The 17,013-nt window shown below is 41.3% G+C and overlaps 1 protein-coding gene across 1 annotated transcript; it reads right to left on the reverse strand.

The window, feature by feature from the left end:
* Positions 1 to 1,255: 1,255 nt before the first annotated feature.
* Positions 1,256 to 2,553, reverse strand: LOC124370213. The gene is made up of 2 exons (XM_046828503.1): positions 1,774 to 2,553; positions 1,256 to 1,571 (listed from the first exon to the last, which is right to left on the reverse strand). The coding sequence occupies exons 1-2, from the start codon at positions 2,192 to 2,194 to the stop codon at positions 1,417 to 1,419; spliced, it is 576 nt and encodes a 191-aa protein (XP_046684459.1). The 5' UTR covers positions 2,195 to 2,553; the 3' UTR covers positions 1,256 to 1,416.
* Between the last annotated feature and the right edge of the window lie 14,460 nt (positions 2,554 to 17,013).

Consider the following 17,013-nt stretch of genomic DNA (forward strand, 5'->3'; position numbering starts at 1 on the left):
AAACACTGACAAACCCTTATGAGGACCAAATATTGATAGAAGCGGTTTGTGGTCCGTACATAAAGTAAATTCCCTACCATACAGATATTGGTTAAATTTCTTCACGCCCCAGACAATTGCTAGAGCCTCTCGATCGATCTGGGAGTAGTTCTTTTCAGCATTAGTTAGCGTTCTAGACTGGTATGCTAATGGTTTTTCAATACCTTCTGGTGTGACAACACTCAGGACCGCACCTAGTCCAAAAGAACTCGCGTCTACCGCCAGCTTCAACGGAAGTTTGCCGTCATAGTGCGCTAAGATAGTCTCGTTACTTAGCAGTTCTTTTACTCTATCAAATGCCTGAACACATTGCCTGTTGAAATCAAATGGAACGTCTTTCTTTAATAAATTGTACAATGGGCTTAAAATGCTTGACAAATTTGGAAGAAATTTGGAATAATAGTTAATTAGCCCAATTAGCGATTTAATTTCTGTGACATTCTTTGGGATAGGTGCGTTCTTGATTGCTTCTACTTTCTTGGGATCGGTGTGCAAACCGTGTTTGTCAATGACAAACCCCAAATACTCTACTTGGTCAGCAAAGAAAGTACATTTACTCTTTTTGACAGTTAAGCCTTTCTCATTCAACCTCTTACACACTTCTCTTAACTTCTCATAATGAGCCTTATCATTTTCAGCGGTTATTAGAATATCATCTAAAAATACTGCAATTTGATCTATACCCTGGAGAGTCTGCTCTATTTTCTTTTGAAAAATAGCACTTGCTGAAGTTATGCCAAAAGGGACACGGGAATAGCAAAATAAACCTTTGTGTGTACTTATGGTACACAGTTTCTGAGACTCTGGATCTAACTCTAATTGGGTATATGCTTGACACAAATCGATCTTACTAAACTTCTCGCCCTTTTGCAGGTTTGCAAACAACTCATCTATTCTTGGTAACGGAAATTTTTCTACTTCTAAACAAGGGTTCAAGGTTACTTTAAAATCACCGCAAATCCTGACTGAACCACATTTCTTTAACCCGTGAGGAGTCCCGTATATTCCACTTACGTAGTAGGTCACCTGTATAGCTGCCATCTAACATTGCGTTTTTTATTGCTATTTGCTCTCTATTGCTTTTAAATCTTAACTTGCACTTATAATGCAATTTGTACCTGTTTCCTGATAAGTTAATTTGTATTTTACAAGTGTCAGGCAATTTTAAAAAACTAATAACAAAAATAATTACTAACTATTGGATTATTTTAATTTTATTAATTTATCCCCATTTACTTACACATGCAGAAGGTTGAAATAATTTTTTTCAGTTACTAAGGAAATGTTTTTTATTACTTAAGACATTCTAAATTAAATTGATAATGTAAAAATAATGCATGTGAAGTGGAAACTAATACAAGAAACAAAAACTTAGATCTAGTTCCCTTCTGCTGCACAGTTGTGGCACCAATAGCTTGTTTTGGCAGTGTGCTCCTTGCATACGGATCTTTCACAAGCTGAGCATTTGTATGGAGTAAACCTGTTTTTCCTGACAGGGCAGTAGTGACACCTTGGTTTTCGTCCCTCGACAACTGAAAAAAATACAAACAGATATATATATATATATATATATATATATATATATATATATTTTTATATGTAGGATCGGATCAAAGAATTTATTGTGTTCACAATCAAGAAGTATTAGAGTTTTTTGTAAGACCAAGGTGTTTTTATCGGTCAAATATTAAATGTATACAGTTTTAGTTACTGGTAAAAAAGATCAATTCCTACCTGGTGGGGGGTTTGGCTCAGGAAGTTCTACACCGGCGACAGCCCTGATGCTGGTCCTCAACGGGAGTGAGAGGGTCTGAATAGAAGCTCTATGTAGAATATGCGGCTTTACTAGGTCCCTCGCAAGGCTCGTTATGAAAGTCCTCCTCTGCATGGTGTCTTTTGTATTCAGGTTGTAGATAATCTGACCATTTATAGTTGCCAGATTCAGGAGTCCACAAAAAATCGTCAAAGGCCACCTGTTACTAATACGTTTTACAGAGTAGTCCTTTTTCTTTCTGTCTACAACATCGATCCCACCTTTGGTCATGTTATAAAAAGTAATGACCTCTGGTTTGTTAGCCTCAGAATCGGGATCAATAGAGTCATCATCATGAAATGTCGACAACATCAAAACATTTTTCCCTTTTTTTCGGGACATAAGAGACTAATGTGGCTCTATTCGGGTCACAGCCAAAAGCAAACATGCTGCTGCCTACTGGTCTACCGTTGACATCTTTAAATGAATCTGGGATCTCTCGCTTATTTTTTTTTATAGTCCCTACTATAGTGGTTCTATGATGCATGAACAACTCATTGGCAAGGGGAACAGAGGTATAGTAATTATCCATCGTAATGTTCCTTCCTGTTCTGTCGATAGGTTCCATTAGTCTCAAAACCACGCTACTTGCTGAGTTGTCATACGCATAAGGGCCCGGGGGCTGTTTGCCCGGATAAATTTCCATGTTCAACACATAGAATGTTCGAGCGTCCGACATTGCATAAATGTTTATACCATACTTGTCTGGTTTATTGCTCAGGTATTGTCTGAACTTACATCTTCCCCGAAATGCCTCCAGCATCTCATCAATAGTAACGTACTCTCCTGGAGTGTAGTGTTCCTTACACAAACTGACAAAAGTTTCGAATACATCCCTAAATGCAGCCAAGTTGTCAATTTTTTTTACGTTCCTCCCTGGTTCTATTGTCATCAAATCTGATTGCTCTTACAAGCTGATGGAATCTTTTTTGAGACATGACTGCTTTGAAAAAGTCAGGGGCAGTTCCATCATTGACCCACATTTCACTAGTGTTTAGGTGGTTTCCTTTTTTTACTCCTAACATATAAAGAACCCCAAAAAAATGATAGCAATTCATCAACATTAGTATTAGGACAATCTTGTTTGTCACGAGCATAGTTTGAGGAGATATCATCCAACTCGTCATTGGTAAAGTTGACAATGTTCTGAATCATTTGATCTGGGAAGAAAAGTTTCCATGAATCAAAGATAGTTCTACTGTTCTTAGCAGCGCCTTTTACACCTGGCAATTTTTTTATAATATTCTGTTGAGAAGTTTTCGTTCTTCTAGCATCAGATTTATGAATGTACCATTTTGTGAAAGTATCCTTACCTACATACACTGGACCGGGATGTTGTCTCCTACTCTGCACTTGGATAGGTCCAGGCTCCCTTACTGGCTGAGCTACAGGTTCGTGCACCGCTATGTCCATAGCAGACGTTGATGGAGCATCCAGATTTGTAAAGCTTACATTTGCATCCTCTAGATCCCCGTCACTTTCACCAGACTGTTCAGTGTTCGAATCGTGGAGTGAATGCTCTGAAGGAGCATCTTGTTCACTATCACTACCAAGATTAGGAAAAGTCTCTTCATCCTCTTCAATCCAACTAAGAATAAGATGATCTTGAATCTTAGACATCTTGAAGTTTTCCAATGCTAAACTGCATAACACCACACTAAGTGACACTTGAAATTAATTCTACGCTAAAATGTTTCACTTAGACACTCAAATAACAATAAAAGACTAAAAACTTTGTTCATAAGAAACGCGAACTAAGCATACAAAACGCTAACGCGATCAGTCCCGTGTATAGATGTCGCCTAACTAATGCGCCAACGTGAATGGTCCCGTGTCGAGATGGCAACTAACAGAGTATGCGGCGCGCGCTTCCACCCCTCCCCCCACCACTGCCTACGCATGAATCATATCACAACCACAGTGAAAACACGTGTTATATAGCCTATGAGGCACTTGCTAAGATTCAGGAGGCTAAATTAGAAAATAAAAAAAATTTCTTCAGAGCTACTATTTTGTTAGATGGCATCTAACAAGGGGACCCCTCACGGGTTAATACAGGAACTATGGGCGTACCCCAATCTGAGCTACTTACAGGTATTAACACTTTCTCATCTACTAGCCTAGCTAGTTCGTTTTCAACCTTGGCTTTCAGGGAAAAAGGTATTGGCCTAGGTTTGAAATATTTAGGAACCGTGTTTTCTTTTACTGTTAACTTTACAGGCTCGCCTTTAAAACAACCTATCTCGTCACTGAAACCTTAGGAAATTCTTTGAACAACTTGTTCTTAAGTTCAAGACAACTATCGGCATCGGTTTTACTTATCTCAAATAACCTGTCATTATTTTTAAACGAAATTTCAACCCCTAGAGCACTTAACCATTCCCTACATATAAGTGGATGAGCACCAGACTTGATGACATACAAGTCCATTACTTTGTTATAATTAACTTCAACTTCGATCTTGCCTACAGGTGTGATAGGTTGATCGGTATAAGAGCTGAGTGTCAACTCACTAGGTTCTAATTTACACATCTGGAAATGAGAATTGTAATATTCCTCACTGCAAACACTCACAGAAGCCCCTGTATCAACCTCAAACGTTAAGCTTTTACCATTAACAATTAAATCAAGCAGAATTGGGTCTACATTGACCCTGTCAGTCACCTTTTCATTCATCCTAAATAAATTGGCTACATCATCCACAAATTGCTCAGTGTCCCCTGACACCTGATTACTGTCATCAACACCTTCTAGGTAGTTATGTTTGCGATAATTTTTGGAATTCCCAGTGCTTTTACTATCTCTAAAATTAGTCTTATCTCTATTTACATTTGTACCTTGCCGACCAGCTAACTTAGAACGACACACTTTTGCTATGTGGTTTTGTTTACCACAGAAATGACACTTCACACCTAATAACCTGCACTGTGAACGGAAATGCCCTGTGAGGTCACAACATAAACATTGCGCACTGCCACTGCCACCTGGCGGGGATCGCCGCTGCCGTCCAGCAGGCCCAGATGACGTGCAGCCGCTGACCTTGGCTGTCCCCCCTGCTCCCCTCCAGGCCGCTCCAGCGTTGTCGCTCCGTGCTGTCTGGGAATGCGTCTGGGAATGCGGTGCGCCATTGCCGAATCTCCCCCTCCTGGCCACCACGCTGCTCAACTGATGGATCCGCTCGGGTCTTCCGACTGATAGAGCTGCCGCCGATTTTTCTGCTTGCTCCATTGAAAGCACTATTTTGGTCGCTTGCTCGAACGTTAACGAGGCTTCCGATAAAAGTTTTTGTTTGGAACTTTCACTTCTGATGCCACTCACCAGTCTGTCTCTCAAGTAATCATTTAGCGACGCGCCAAAGTCACAATGGGTTGTCATTTTTTTCAAATTTGCAATATACTCGGCAACCGACTCGCCTTCCAACTGTACTCGCTTACTAAAACGATATCGCTCCGCGATGAAGCTAGGAGTCGGGAATAAATCGCACACCCAGAAGAATACTGGCACAACTAAAAAATTGTCATTTTTCAGGAGAAGCAAAATAAAGTTTTGTCATTCTTGCCTCGCTAATGTAAAGCTGAAAACCTTGATTGGTTTTTTTTAATTATATTTATAGCTATGGAGTAATTGATACAAGAGGTTTTCATAGGTGTTTTACTGCTAAGTTTCTTACAAAAAAAGTTTAATTAGTTTATTTTGAGTTGTACCACTTTTCTAGAAAACTTTTGCAATATTTATTGGATTTTTTTAAGTTATGCCACTATTCCAGAATTCTTTTGCCTTTATTTTATTTTACTTCTTTAGATGTGCCTCTTATCCATATCACTGTTCCGCCTATTTATAAGTGTGCTAAAAGGAATTAAAGCAATGAAAGAGTAGACAACAGATTAAAGATGATAACCCTTTTAATTGTAAGTATTATAAAAGTACAAAGATAAACATTGGAAAAACCCATATATAGAAAAATGCAGCTTTAAGGTTTAAAATAGCCTAATTAGGGCTAATTTTTTTTAATAAAAATTATTTTAGTTTAATAATAATACGTAAAAATAATAATAAAGGGTTTACAGATAAAAATAGAAACTTTTACAATACTGTTGTTACTATCTACAAAATGGTATTTTTTAGTTCAATAATATCCTGATAAGATAGAAATTAACATTTTCTAAAGACACGAATGATACCGTATGAGGAACCTTTGGTTGTAAGTAAAAAAGAGCTAAGGTAATAAATTCCAAATACACAATTTCAACTGTAAAGCTTAGGGAAGTTTAAAGGTTTTTGAAAAAGTCACTATAAAACTTAGGGATTTACTTTCAAGGCCGTACGGGTAGTGGCGACCCCGAGGTACCCTAGCTAATGCTCCAGATCCCTTCTCTTCTTGTTCTGGAGGCCTATGGCTGGCACACTTCTCTATGTGTCAGCCTATCTCTCTTCTTCACTCTCTTCTATCTGAGGTAAAGTTCCTCAACTCTTCGATCTAGTTTCCCTTTCATTTCTCCCACTAGGGGCCAAGCCACGGTGGAACAGCGTAGGCCAGGGCTGAATGGCTGGTGGCAAACCAGTCTATACTATGCGGACTCTGGACACCGGCGACCCTCCAGTTTAAAAGCAGCTTACCCAGGCATGCGGGGCTCTGTCTGGGCGGACCTTCCATTCCCTAGCTTCTCGTGGGAACAACATGGAAAGAAGCAAACACAAAAAACAAAACAAACCAACCCTTGAAACAGCTCCTGAAGCTGTTTCTAACCTACCTCTTCCTGCTGAGGTAGCTCCTGAAGCTACCTCGCACATACCACCACCTGGCAACACAACTCAAGAGGTTGTTATGCCAACATCCCTACCTTCTCCTCAACAAAGTGCCTTAGGAACACAGGAGGTTCCATTGCACACTGAAGCTCCTATACATGGCAAGGCTTTATCTGAGGAAGGCAGTACAAGCGCTGAGGAAGTAAAATCCCTTCAAGATATAGAAGATCAGCTCCTCAACAGCCCAAGCACTCCCAGGTCTACAGGTACGCTGGATGATGCCACAGAGCAACTCGGCAACCTCAGAATGAAGAGGCCCAATCTCACCACTGCTCAAAGAAGAGAAGCACTAAAGGCTAAACTTCTTGAAAAGGGTGAAGCTTTTGACCCTTCCAAGTGGAGGAGGGGGAAAAAGAAGAAGAAAAAGAATCCCGAACGGCAGGAGGTCTCAACTCCGGGCCCAACTGCGGGTACCAAGGCGGGGGTGGGGTCGGCCAAACGCCCCAGAGGCACCTTGGTCACCCCGCCCTCCGCTGAGGGACCCGCAAAGAAGGCTAGGAGGGAAAACCAAAAGCCCGAAGCCCACGATCCCGAGGCCTCTGGTAGCACACCCAAGGCTACCTACAGAGAGGTCGCAGCGATTAAAATGGCCATAGCCCTCGAAGGCTACCCGGAAGCGAAGCTTAGTGCAGAGCAAGGAGAAGCCATCGAGGACGCAATTATGGAAGAAATCCAACCCCTGGAGGATGGTTCCGTTCCATCGTTTGCGGGCACCTACCTAGAGAAAGGTGTTTTAATTGCTTCCTGCATCAACGAACACACCAAACGTTGGCTGGAAGAAGTTATCCAAAGAATAAAACCTCTGGGAGATGATATCTCTCTGAGAGTGGGTCTGCGTAAGGACATCTTGAGGTCCACCAGGGTGTTTTTCAGAGCTCACCCGAAGCTTCTGAAGAAGACACCTGAAAAGGTACTTGAGATGTTCAATAAGCAGAACCCCAACCTGAATGTAAACGAGTGGAAAATCCTTCCATCCAAGCCAGACCCGAAAGGTTACGGATTCGTCTGCTTCCTGGACGAGGTCTGCTACAAGGCTGTGAAGGCTTCCAACTGTAGAGCCAACTTAGGACTCTGGCAGGTCTCAATTGTCTCCTCGACAGTCAAGGACAATGCCACGAGTTCTACAAATCAACCTCCAGCACAGTAGGGCTGCCTCGGCAGCCTTCTGCCAGTTCTTCATCCAGGAGGGATTTGATCTGGCACTGATTCAAGAACCATGGCTTCACCAAGGGAGAGTGGCGGGCCTAAATGAAACCAAAGGTAAGTTAATTTACTGTACCTCTCTAAGGAATGTCAGAACCTGCATCCTGTTGAGGAGAGGCTTGGATTTTCTAACCCTCAACGAATTCTGCTCCAGAGATCTCACTGTGGGCACACTGACCTGGAAGAATGGAGGTATAGTGCAGAGCACAATTGTAGGCTCCGTATACTTGCCATATGATGCCAGGGAACTCCCTCCATCAAGAGACCTAGAGCTCCTGGTGGAAGAAGCACAAGCCAGACGTCAACAACTTCTTCTAGGTTGTGACGCCAACGCCCATCACTCTGCTGGATGGGGCAGCACCAACACTAACCCTAGAGGTGAGGCACTTTTACAATTTCTTCTAAGTAGGGACCTATTTATATGTAATAAAGGTAACCGCCCTACGTTCGCAACACGAATTAGACAAGAAGTTATTGACATAACAATCTGCACACAAGGAATACTTGGAATGGTTGATAAGTGGCACGTAAGCGAAGAGGCCTCATTATCGGATCACAGGTATATCCTCTTCAACTTGCAAGATGAGGCTGCAGAGGTCCTCTATCGTAATCCCAGGAGGACTGACTGGTTGGGATATAAGTCTGACCTTCAGTCACAGTTGGGATCGGTAGGCGGAAGGGTGCGATGCTTCACAGACATAGATCAGATAGCTTCTGACCTGCAGAATGCTATAATCAATAGCTTCCATGACAATTGCCCATTGCGACGGGGGAAGAGTCGAACCAATAGTAAGTGGTGGACTGCAGACCTCGCTCGCAAAAGGGCTAATGTCAGGAAGCTGTACAATCAATGCAAAAGGAGCCGTATCTGGGAGTCCTATCATAGAGCTCTAACAGAATACAGCCTAGCAATTAAAAAAGCAAAACAAAGTTCCTGGAGGCAGTTTACACAGAAGGTAAATGAGTTAAGCGCGGCAGCTAGACTGCAACGCTTGCTAGCCTCAAGTCCAACCGGTCACTTGGGATCTTTAAGGTCCCAGGGAGGTCAACACACTTCCGGGTCTAGTGATAGCCTCAAACTTCTCCTTGAGACTCACTTCCCTGATTGTATCTTTGAGAATGACGACACTGGAACGTCTGGTAATCACGAGGCAGGCTCACGGCCAAGAGCTTGTCGTGGTAGCTGGGCCATTGCCAGAAGGATTGTCACTCTCTCTAAAGCCAAATGGGCAATTTCTAAATTTGCCCCTTTCAAATCTGCAGGAGGGGATGGAATCTTTCCGGCCCTGCTTCAACAAGGGCCGGAGAATCTCCTTACCCTTCTATGTGAACTATTCAGGGCGAGCCTAGCCTATGGGTACATACCACAAGTCTGGCGTCTCAACAGGGTGGTCTTCATCCCTAAAAAAGGGAGAGCGGACTACTCTATCCCTAAATCTTTTCGTCCCATCAGTTTATCTTCGTTTCTACTGAAAACATTAGAAAGACTGGTGGAGAGGCACCTGAGAAAGGGAGTTCTCTCAGACACTCCCCTTCATCGCAACCAACATGCATACCAGCAAGGCAAATCCTGTGAATCAGCACTGCACCAATTAGTCAGTAGGATTGAGGATAGCCTGTCCGCCAAGGAATTGGCATTGTGCACCTTCATAGACATTGAAGGAGCTTTCGACAATGCCAAATTCACTGCAATGGTAAGTGGAGCACAGCGACGTGGCCTCGAGCCAGCTCTGTGCCGGTGGCTTAGGGCCATGCTGTGCTCCAGACGGATCAGGGCCGATCTCAATGAAGTATCGCTTGTGATCGCACCCACAAGGGGATGTCCTCAAGGAGGCATCCTGTCACCTCTACTGTGGAATCTAGTAGTAGATGGTCTACTTGAGGACCTTACTAACAACGGAATCTATGTCCAAGGATATGCAGACGACATAGTCCTTATGGTACAGGGAAAATACACAAATGTTGTTGTTGATATCATGAATACCAACCTTCAACATGTACACAACTGGTGTCAGGGAGAGGGACTGAAAGTAAATCCCTCTAAGACAGTAGTTGTACCATTCACTAGAAAAAAGAACCTAGAGTCTCTTTCTAGGCTGAAACTCGCATCCACTCAGCTGGAGTGGTCAAAGACAGTCAAATATTTAGGACTGACTCTAGACCATAAGCTTACGTGGAATGATCATCTTAATAATATCCTGCACAAAGCAAAGTGGGCGCTCATGACGTCCAGGAGACTTGCAGGAATCTCATGGGGCGTAAAACCCCATATAGCACTATGGCTTTACAAAGCAGTTGTAAGGCCTCAAATCACTTATGGTTCATTAGTCTGGTGGACAAAGGTGAATCAGGTAACTGCCAAAGCCAAGCTTGAAAGCTTACAAAGGCTTGGCACAATCTTTGTAACCGGAGCATTCAGGAGCAGTCCCTCAGCGACCCTCGAGGTGGCTTTAGGACTTCTACCTCTTGATGTTCATATAAAAGCTGAAGCGCGTAAGTCAGCTTATCGGCTGATGGTTGCTGGCTTGTGGAGGAATGGCGCGTCTAACGCGAGCCATGGCGCCATCACTGAAGCTGTAAACCCAAGCGCTATTCTCGAAATGGTCTCCGACACAATGAGAACGGAGTTCGTATTCAATAAGCCATTCTCTGTTGACTTCTACTCCAGAGATGAGTGGAAATCGCAAGATAACATCCCAACAATAAGAAAGAGCTTTGTCTGGTACACGGATGGCTCGCTTATTAAGGGTAGAACTGGATATGGAGTGTTTAGTCAATCCCCTAGAACTGCCCTTAGCGGCAGTTTGGGTCGGAACTGCTCCATATTTCAAGCCGAAATCTATGGTATCCTAGCCTGTGCCAACCTAGGCCTCACCAGAAGGTACCAGGAAATGAACATCTGTATAATGTCAGACAGTCAGGCAGCTCTTAAAGCTCTTGACTCCAACAGCATTTCATCCAAGCTTGTGTGGGAGTGCTTTAACACTCTCTGCAAGCTTGGATCACGCAACTGTGTGCGTCTTGGTTGGGTACCGGGCCACACAGGCATAGGTGGCAACGAATGCGCCGACAGGCTTGCCAAAAGCGGAGCAAGCATGCCATACACCGGTCCAGAACCGAGTTGTGGTATAAGCAAGTCAGCCGCTTATCAAAGTATAAACAAATGGTCCAGGAAGACACACCGCTTGCGGTGGCAGAGTCACCAAGGACAAGCACTCGGCAAAAGACTGCTTGCCGATTCTAGCTCCGGATTCACCAGATGGCTGATGGGGCTGGGGAGGGATCGGGTTAAGCAAGTGATTGCCTTGATCACTGGACACGGCCACTTCAGGAAACACCTAAACACTCTAGGTTTACGAAATGAGGACTCGGAGTGTAGACTCTGCAATAAGTCTGAAGAGACTGCAAAACACATAATACTGGACTGTGAGAGACTGGGAGCAAGGAGAAGGGCTCTTTTCGGTGATAAACAACCAGGCGACGAACCAGATGCTAGTATCGGGGAAAAGCTTCTTAGCCTAATTAAGGGCACGAAGATAGGCTTACCCCTCTAACATCAAAGGGGCACACAATAAGCTCAGGTTGACGTGTGAGGATCTAGGAATCCACCCCAATATCCCAAAGGAAAAAAAAAAAAAAAAAAAAACTTAGGGATTACGTTGGCATCAACCATGGCTCATTAAATCAGTTTTTTTTCTCTCTCCAATGGTCGGCTTCTTCTTATAAGCTCCTACAAGTTGTATTGAGGCAGTTGGCTTGCAGTACCTTTTCCTTTTTTGTTGATGTTCCATAAACTCCTGTTCACTATAGGAGTTCTTGTAAAGTATCTGGATCTTTTCCGTTATGTGTCAGCAATTTCTAAAAATTATTTCTATGTCTTTGTAATAAAACAAATACCACATACCTTTATTCTGGAGGCCAGTAGGCGACAATATCACTAATAATTTGTTCAAATAAGTCTTTATCACGATTTCGGCGACGCCACAAAAATTCACACAAATATGAGTCAATCATAGAGCGCCGCGTACCGCACTGAACTTTATTCCGATGTTTTGCAAGCCGCCAGTTACTTTCAACCGTTTGTGTGTGAGCACCTGTCTCCGGATCAACAAAATTGTATTTATGAGTAACAGTAAAATGTTCATAACCGTGTTTGTACAATTGTTTATATGATTTCCATTCGTCTGAAATGATTGTCGTTCCACTTCGAATGTAGTTTTTAATTATTGGAATTAATTGTGTGGCTGATCTATTTTCGACGGCAACCAAGAAACATTCTTTAGTTTCTCTACAGATTCCACCGAAAACCCACTGTTCTGGAATAACACGACCGACGTTATTTTTCCGGCGAGCAAATAAACTTTCGTCAATTTCAACCGTCAGGCCAGGTCCGCCAATTACAATAGGGTTTTGTACCAAGTGACTCGCGGTCACTTCACGCATGTAATTGTTCCAGTCCACCGCAGTTCCATGATTTATACCAAGTTTTTTTTCGCAGAATTTTGTCGACGTCAATTCTTGTGACCAACAATATATGAAAAACAGAACTGTTCGAAAAGGTAACTTTGAGCCGGTGAAATATGTGTCTTGACGCAATTGTTTGTACTCGCGGCACGTTGTTTTATTACAAACCCAACGGAATCGATTTTGTAAATATAATTTCATTTCATGTCCGTTCGCACATTTACGTGGATTGTGTAACAATCCTTTTTTCTGGAAAAACGACACAGCGTCTTCTTCATTTTTACAACTTTCAACCAACTGGATAAAATTCATTACACAGCATTAAACACACTAAGACGACTAAACAGGACAACAATACACGCACAGGCAAGAGCAGGAACTGACTGCACCGCTACCGTGGCTCCGTTATCGCGCCGCCTCGTTATCTTGTCCAGACGGGCAAAGTCCAACCGGTTATAACTACTGTCGGCAGTTTGTATTATCTAAAAATACCTATTCTTCCATTACAAAGTGAATTCCACTCAGTTTTGCCTCATAGACAATAAATAGAAATTGCTGACACATAACGGAAAAGATCCAAGTATCTTTGTAGGTTGATTTTTCTCAACTCGTACAACCAGAGCTTTGCTTAACATAAATTTGTTTTCTTCGTCATTGTTGTTGCCACTTTCATCAATTTGCTCTTCTTCTTCCTGGTCTTCTACAGTTTCCAGTTTCTTTGTGCTTTTTGATGGCCCTTTACATCCTGATTCCTTTGATTCTTTTTTCTTTAGGATCTTTGTCTTTGAGGTTGCCTGAGGCGTCACAAAGCTACAGTCTTTGTACAGTTGTTTAAAATCTATAAAATCATCATGGTACATCTCATTTACTTTGAATGGAGTGCCGGTTTTCTTTGCCATACGTATGATTGATACGTATTGAGAAGGAACATAAACTGGGCCTGACTTTAGTGTCTTCTTAACTGCCCTTTCTATGACAGAGTGGGCAATGTCTCCTTCGTTTTGGGTATGCCCTTTAATGAGAAACTTATGTGTAATAGATTTAATTTTTAACACAGTGACTGCATAGACGTACATGGAAATCATGAATTTGTTCTTTTGCTGCCCCCAACAATTGTCCGAGTAAAATATCACTTCTACTTCTTCACTAGCAGCATCTGATGTGTCTTTTAAAAACTTCCAAACACCGGTTCCCAATTCATTTACACCTCTGCCACCTTCTCCTTCGTGCCAGGTATAACAGTGTACAGTTTTTGTTTTTAAATCACAAATTGTGAAGTTTTGACAATTCAGTTTAGATTTATAATAGAAAATGGAAACGTCCCCTTTTGGTATAGAAAAAGTTGCTTGGATATCATAGCAAGCAACAATAATATTTTTGTCTTCACTTTTCTTATCTCGCTCCTTTTCTTCGCGAGACAGGCTTTTCTCTGTTAAGTGAGTGTCATATCTTTCTTGTAAGGTTTTTTTAGTTTCATTATCGGCATTTTCATATGCAATGCATAGGTCACATTGGTCTTTCTTTGGTATAAAAAAAGATAAGTTAAACTCATTGTTAAATATGTGAGAATACATAGCAGGATGTGCAAAAGGTATTCCATCTCTCTCGCAATCTTGTTTGTAGTCCCTATACAGGTCAGCGATTTGCTTACCACCTTCGATGAACTCTTTAGTGGTTTGCTTGCGCAAATAGTGGCTTTCTATCCGGGGTATTGAGTTAATGTGTTTTCTTACACTTTCCTTGATAGCTGGATCAATCGTTTTGTGATGACCGTGTTTACCACGATTATCTTTATTTACAAAACCACCTGTGCTCAACTTTTCTACCACAGTTCGAATGTATCGATTTGGTATATCCAAAGTTGCAGTAAAGAACTGTTTGCACACTCTAACTTTTTCTTCATCAGTAGTGAAATAAAAAGCGTTGTTCAAATGTCTTTTGCTTTCTGGTCTGACATATCTGTACGTAGGATTTATTTCTTGCAAACATTTAGAAATAAAGTCACGCTGTCTATTAATATCTCCGAGAGCCCAAAACTGTTCAAAAATATATTTCCTTTGTTCTTCAGTTACTCTTGAACTGCACTTGAGTCTACATATTTCCCCACATGCCGGTCGAATAGCTTTAGCCTTAAACTCTTTCTTACTCTTATAACTAGTGTACCCTTGTCCAGAATTTCTCAAAATCTTGTTTTTGGTTTTAATCCATTCTGAAGGCCTTGCTTTTCTCTTTCTTCCTTTTCTTTCAGAAAACCGTTTCTGGGGTTCCTCGGTTCAATTCATTTTCGTCTTCCACTTGTGCTGACAGCTCATTATTTTCATTTATATTAATGTTCACATTGTCAAAACGGGAAGTACTTGGTATATGAAACGAATCGTTAGAACTATTACTCTTATGCCTTTTAAAGATTTGTAAGAGTTTACAACTGTTTTTTCCGTTTTGGACATTCGTCGTTTATATCAAAATCAGGATCCTGGTCAGTGTCATCTGCTTCTGAAGAAGAGCTCGAATTACGATGTAAATTCTGCTTGACATTTTTACTTTTTTCAAGGATACGAGTAAGTTTAATTCTAGTTTGACAATCGGTTCCTCCAATTTTCCATTTTTCATTATCTGATCTTACTCTTTCTGCCCCTTCAGTCTTATGTACTTCTTTTTTGTTTATCTCAACTCTACTTTTATTATATTTGTTTTCTTCAGTCGTATCTTCTTCAGTTTTACTCTCTTCAGTAGTATTATCGTCAAATTGTCTTGTAGTGTCCTCTTCATTCATAATGCTTTCAGTCTTGTCTTCTCCACTTTTATTGTTTTCAGCCATAAACTCTTCAGCTGTAGTATTCATAGTATTATCTCTTCTAGTTGTGTTGTTTTCAGTATCATCCTCTTTGGTAATAACATCATTTTCAGTCTTGTCCCATTCAGTCTTTTCTTGTTCTTGGTTCTTCATAGATATCTGTCCGTCTGATGCATCTGCATGATAAGGGGAGAAGAAAATTTCTCGCAACCCACATGTTGAACTTGGCACTGGACTATTCTCTTGGTTCAGGACTTTGTTCACCAGCCTTTTACCTCTTGACTCCATAGCCTGAAAAATAACATTACACTTGCAATTTCAAGGAGGAGAGATTTTTAATGAATAATCATGTGTAAAATGAATATTAAAACAATGTCAGGTAGGTTAGGTGTTAACATAAACTATTTACAGTTTATATTAATCTGAACTACTCGTAAATAAAAAATAATAATAAAACAATAATTGTAAAATTTTTTGAAAACTGGCACTTTATAAACTAGAACAACTATATTTTATTCTAATTCGTATTAGAAAACTGGCACTTTTCAAAATGTACCAGATAGAAATTGATATAAATGGAAATTGTTCCGTGAATACCGGCACAACTCAAAAACTACGAATAAAAGTGGCACTTTAAGCGAAAAATGACACACATATTTTGTGGAATACAGGCATAACTTAAAAACGTGCCACTATTTTAATAAAACGTAATGAGTAAAGTAAACTTACCTGTAGGTGAACACAGGCACAAATCAAAAAGTGTCACTATTCAAGAGCGAAAAATACAGTCCGTCTCCGCACAAGGCTAAAGTGCCACTGTTCTACCAAAACTAGTGATGTGACGAGTCGAATAGTTCTACTCGGTCAACTCGAGTCAGACTCCACTCGAGTCGACTCGAGTGACAATTCCGTTCTATTCGAGTAGAGTCAACTCGCATTTCGTATTCTATTCACTAATCACTATCCCACCCAAACCAAAGGGAACCCGAGATTGGACGACTCGGTACGAACTCGTCCGGCTCGCTCCGACTCGTTACGAACTCGTCCGACTCGCTCCGACTCGTTACGAACTCTTACGACTCGCTACGAACTCTTACGACTCGCTACGAACTCGTCCGACTCGCTCCGAACTTTTAGCGCGATCCATCTCTTGTCAGACAGAATAAGTCATTTTGTTCATAACCCTAAGTGATGTTTTGAAAGTGATCTGTAGCCATTATTAATTTTCATTCTATCTAACTATGCCTCGGTACAACAAAAAATCTGTGGTATGGGAGTTTTACAAGAAAACTACAGATAATCGAGTGCAATGTAAGTTGTGTTCATCTTCCTATAAACATTTCGGAAACACATCTAACTTAGTAAACACATCTAAAGAATAAACATCCAGTTCAGTATTTGGACACCTCTGATAGACAGCCATCTCCTGGAATTTCAAGGAAGTCAAGCACGAATCTTCCAGCAGGTCCCTTGGTTGATTCCGTAAGTAATGATGCTTCTACTAGTGGAACACAAACACAAGATACCAACATATCTTGTGATAATTTTGATTCAGAACCTCCACGCAAACGCCATAAACAAATGAGACTAGTAGCACCTACCAAAATAAATCAAAAATCTGTTGATGACGCTTTGTTAGACATGATAGTTTTAGATTATCAGCCCTTACAGATAGTAGAGAATGTTGGTTTCAAAAACTACACTAAGAAACTTAACCCGGACTACACTCTTCCAAGCAGAAAACTGTTATCGACCAAATTACTCGATGAACGGTATAAGGTATGCTCAGAAGCCCTTAAACAAAAACTAGCAACAGTTGAAAATATTGCATTGACAACAGATATCTGGACGTCAGATAGTAATAGAAGTTACATGTCTTTAACATGTCATTTCA

Source organism: Homalodisca vitripennis, unplaced genomic scaffold (assembly GCF_021130785.1).
Source record: "Homalodisca vitripennis isolate AUS2020 unplaced genomic scaffold, UT_GWSS_2.1 ScUCBcl_58;HRSCAF=869, whole genome shotgun sequence".
In the NCBI taxonomy this organism is placed as follows: Eukaryota; Metazoa; Arthropoda; class Insecta; order Hemiptera; family Cicadellidae; genus Homalodisca; species Homalodisca vitripennis.

Excerpts from the sequence above, each read along its gene's own strand:
- LOC124370213 (XM_046828503.1), bottom strand. The coding sequence starts at position 2,194 with ATGTCCCGAAAAAAAGGGAAAAATGTTTTGATGTTGTCGACATTTCAT. Across the intron at positions 1,572-1,773 it reads TGAGCCAAACCCCCCACCAG|TTGTCGAGGGACGAAAACCA; the intron begins GTAGGAATTGAT and ends TATTTTTTTCAG.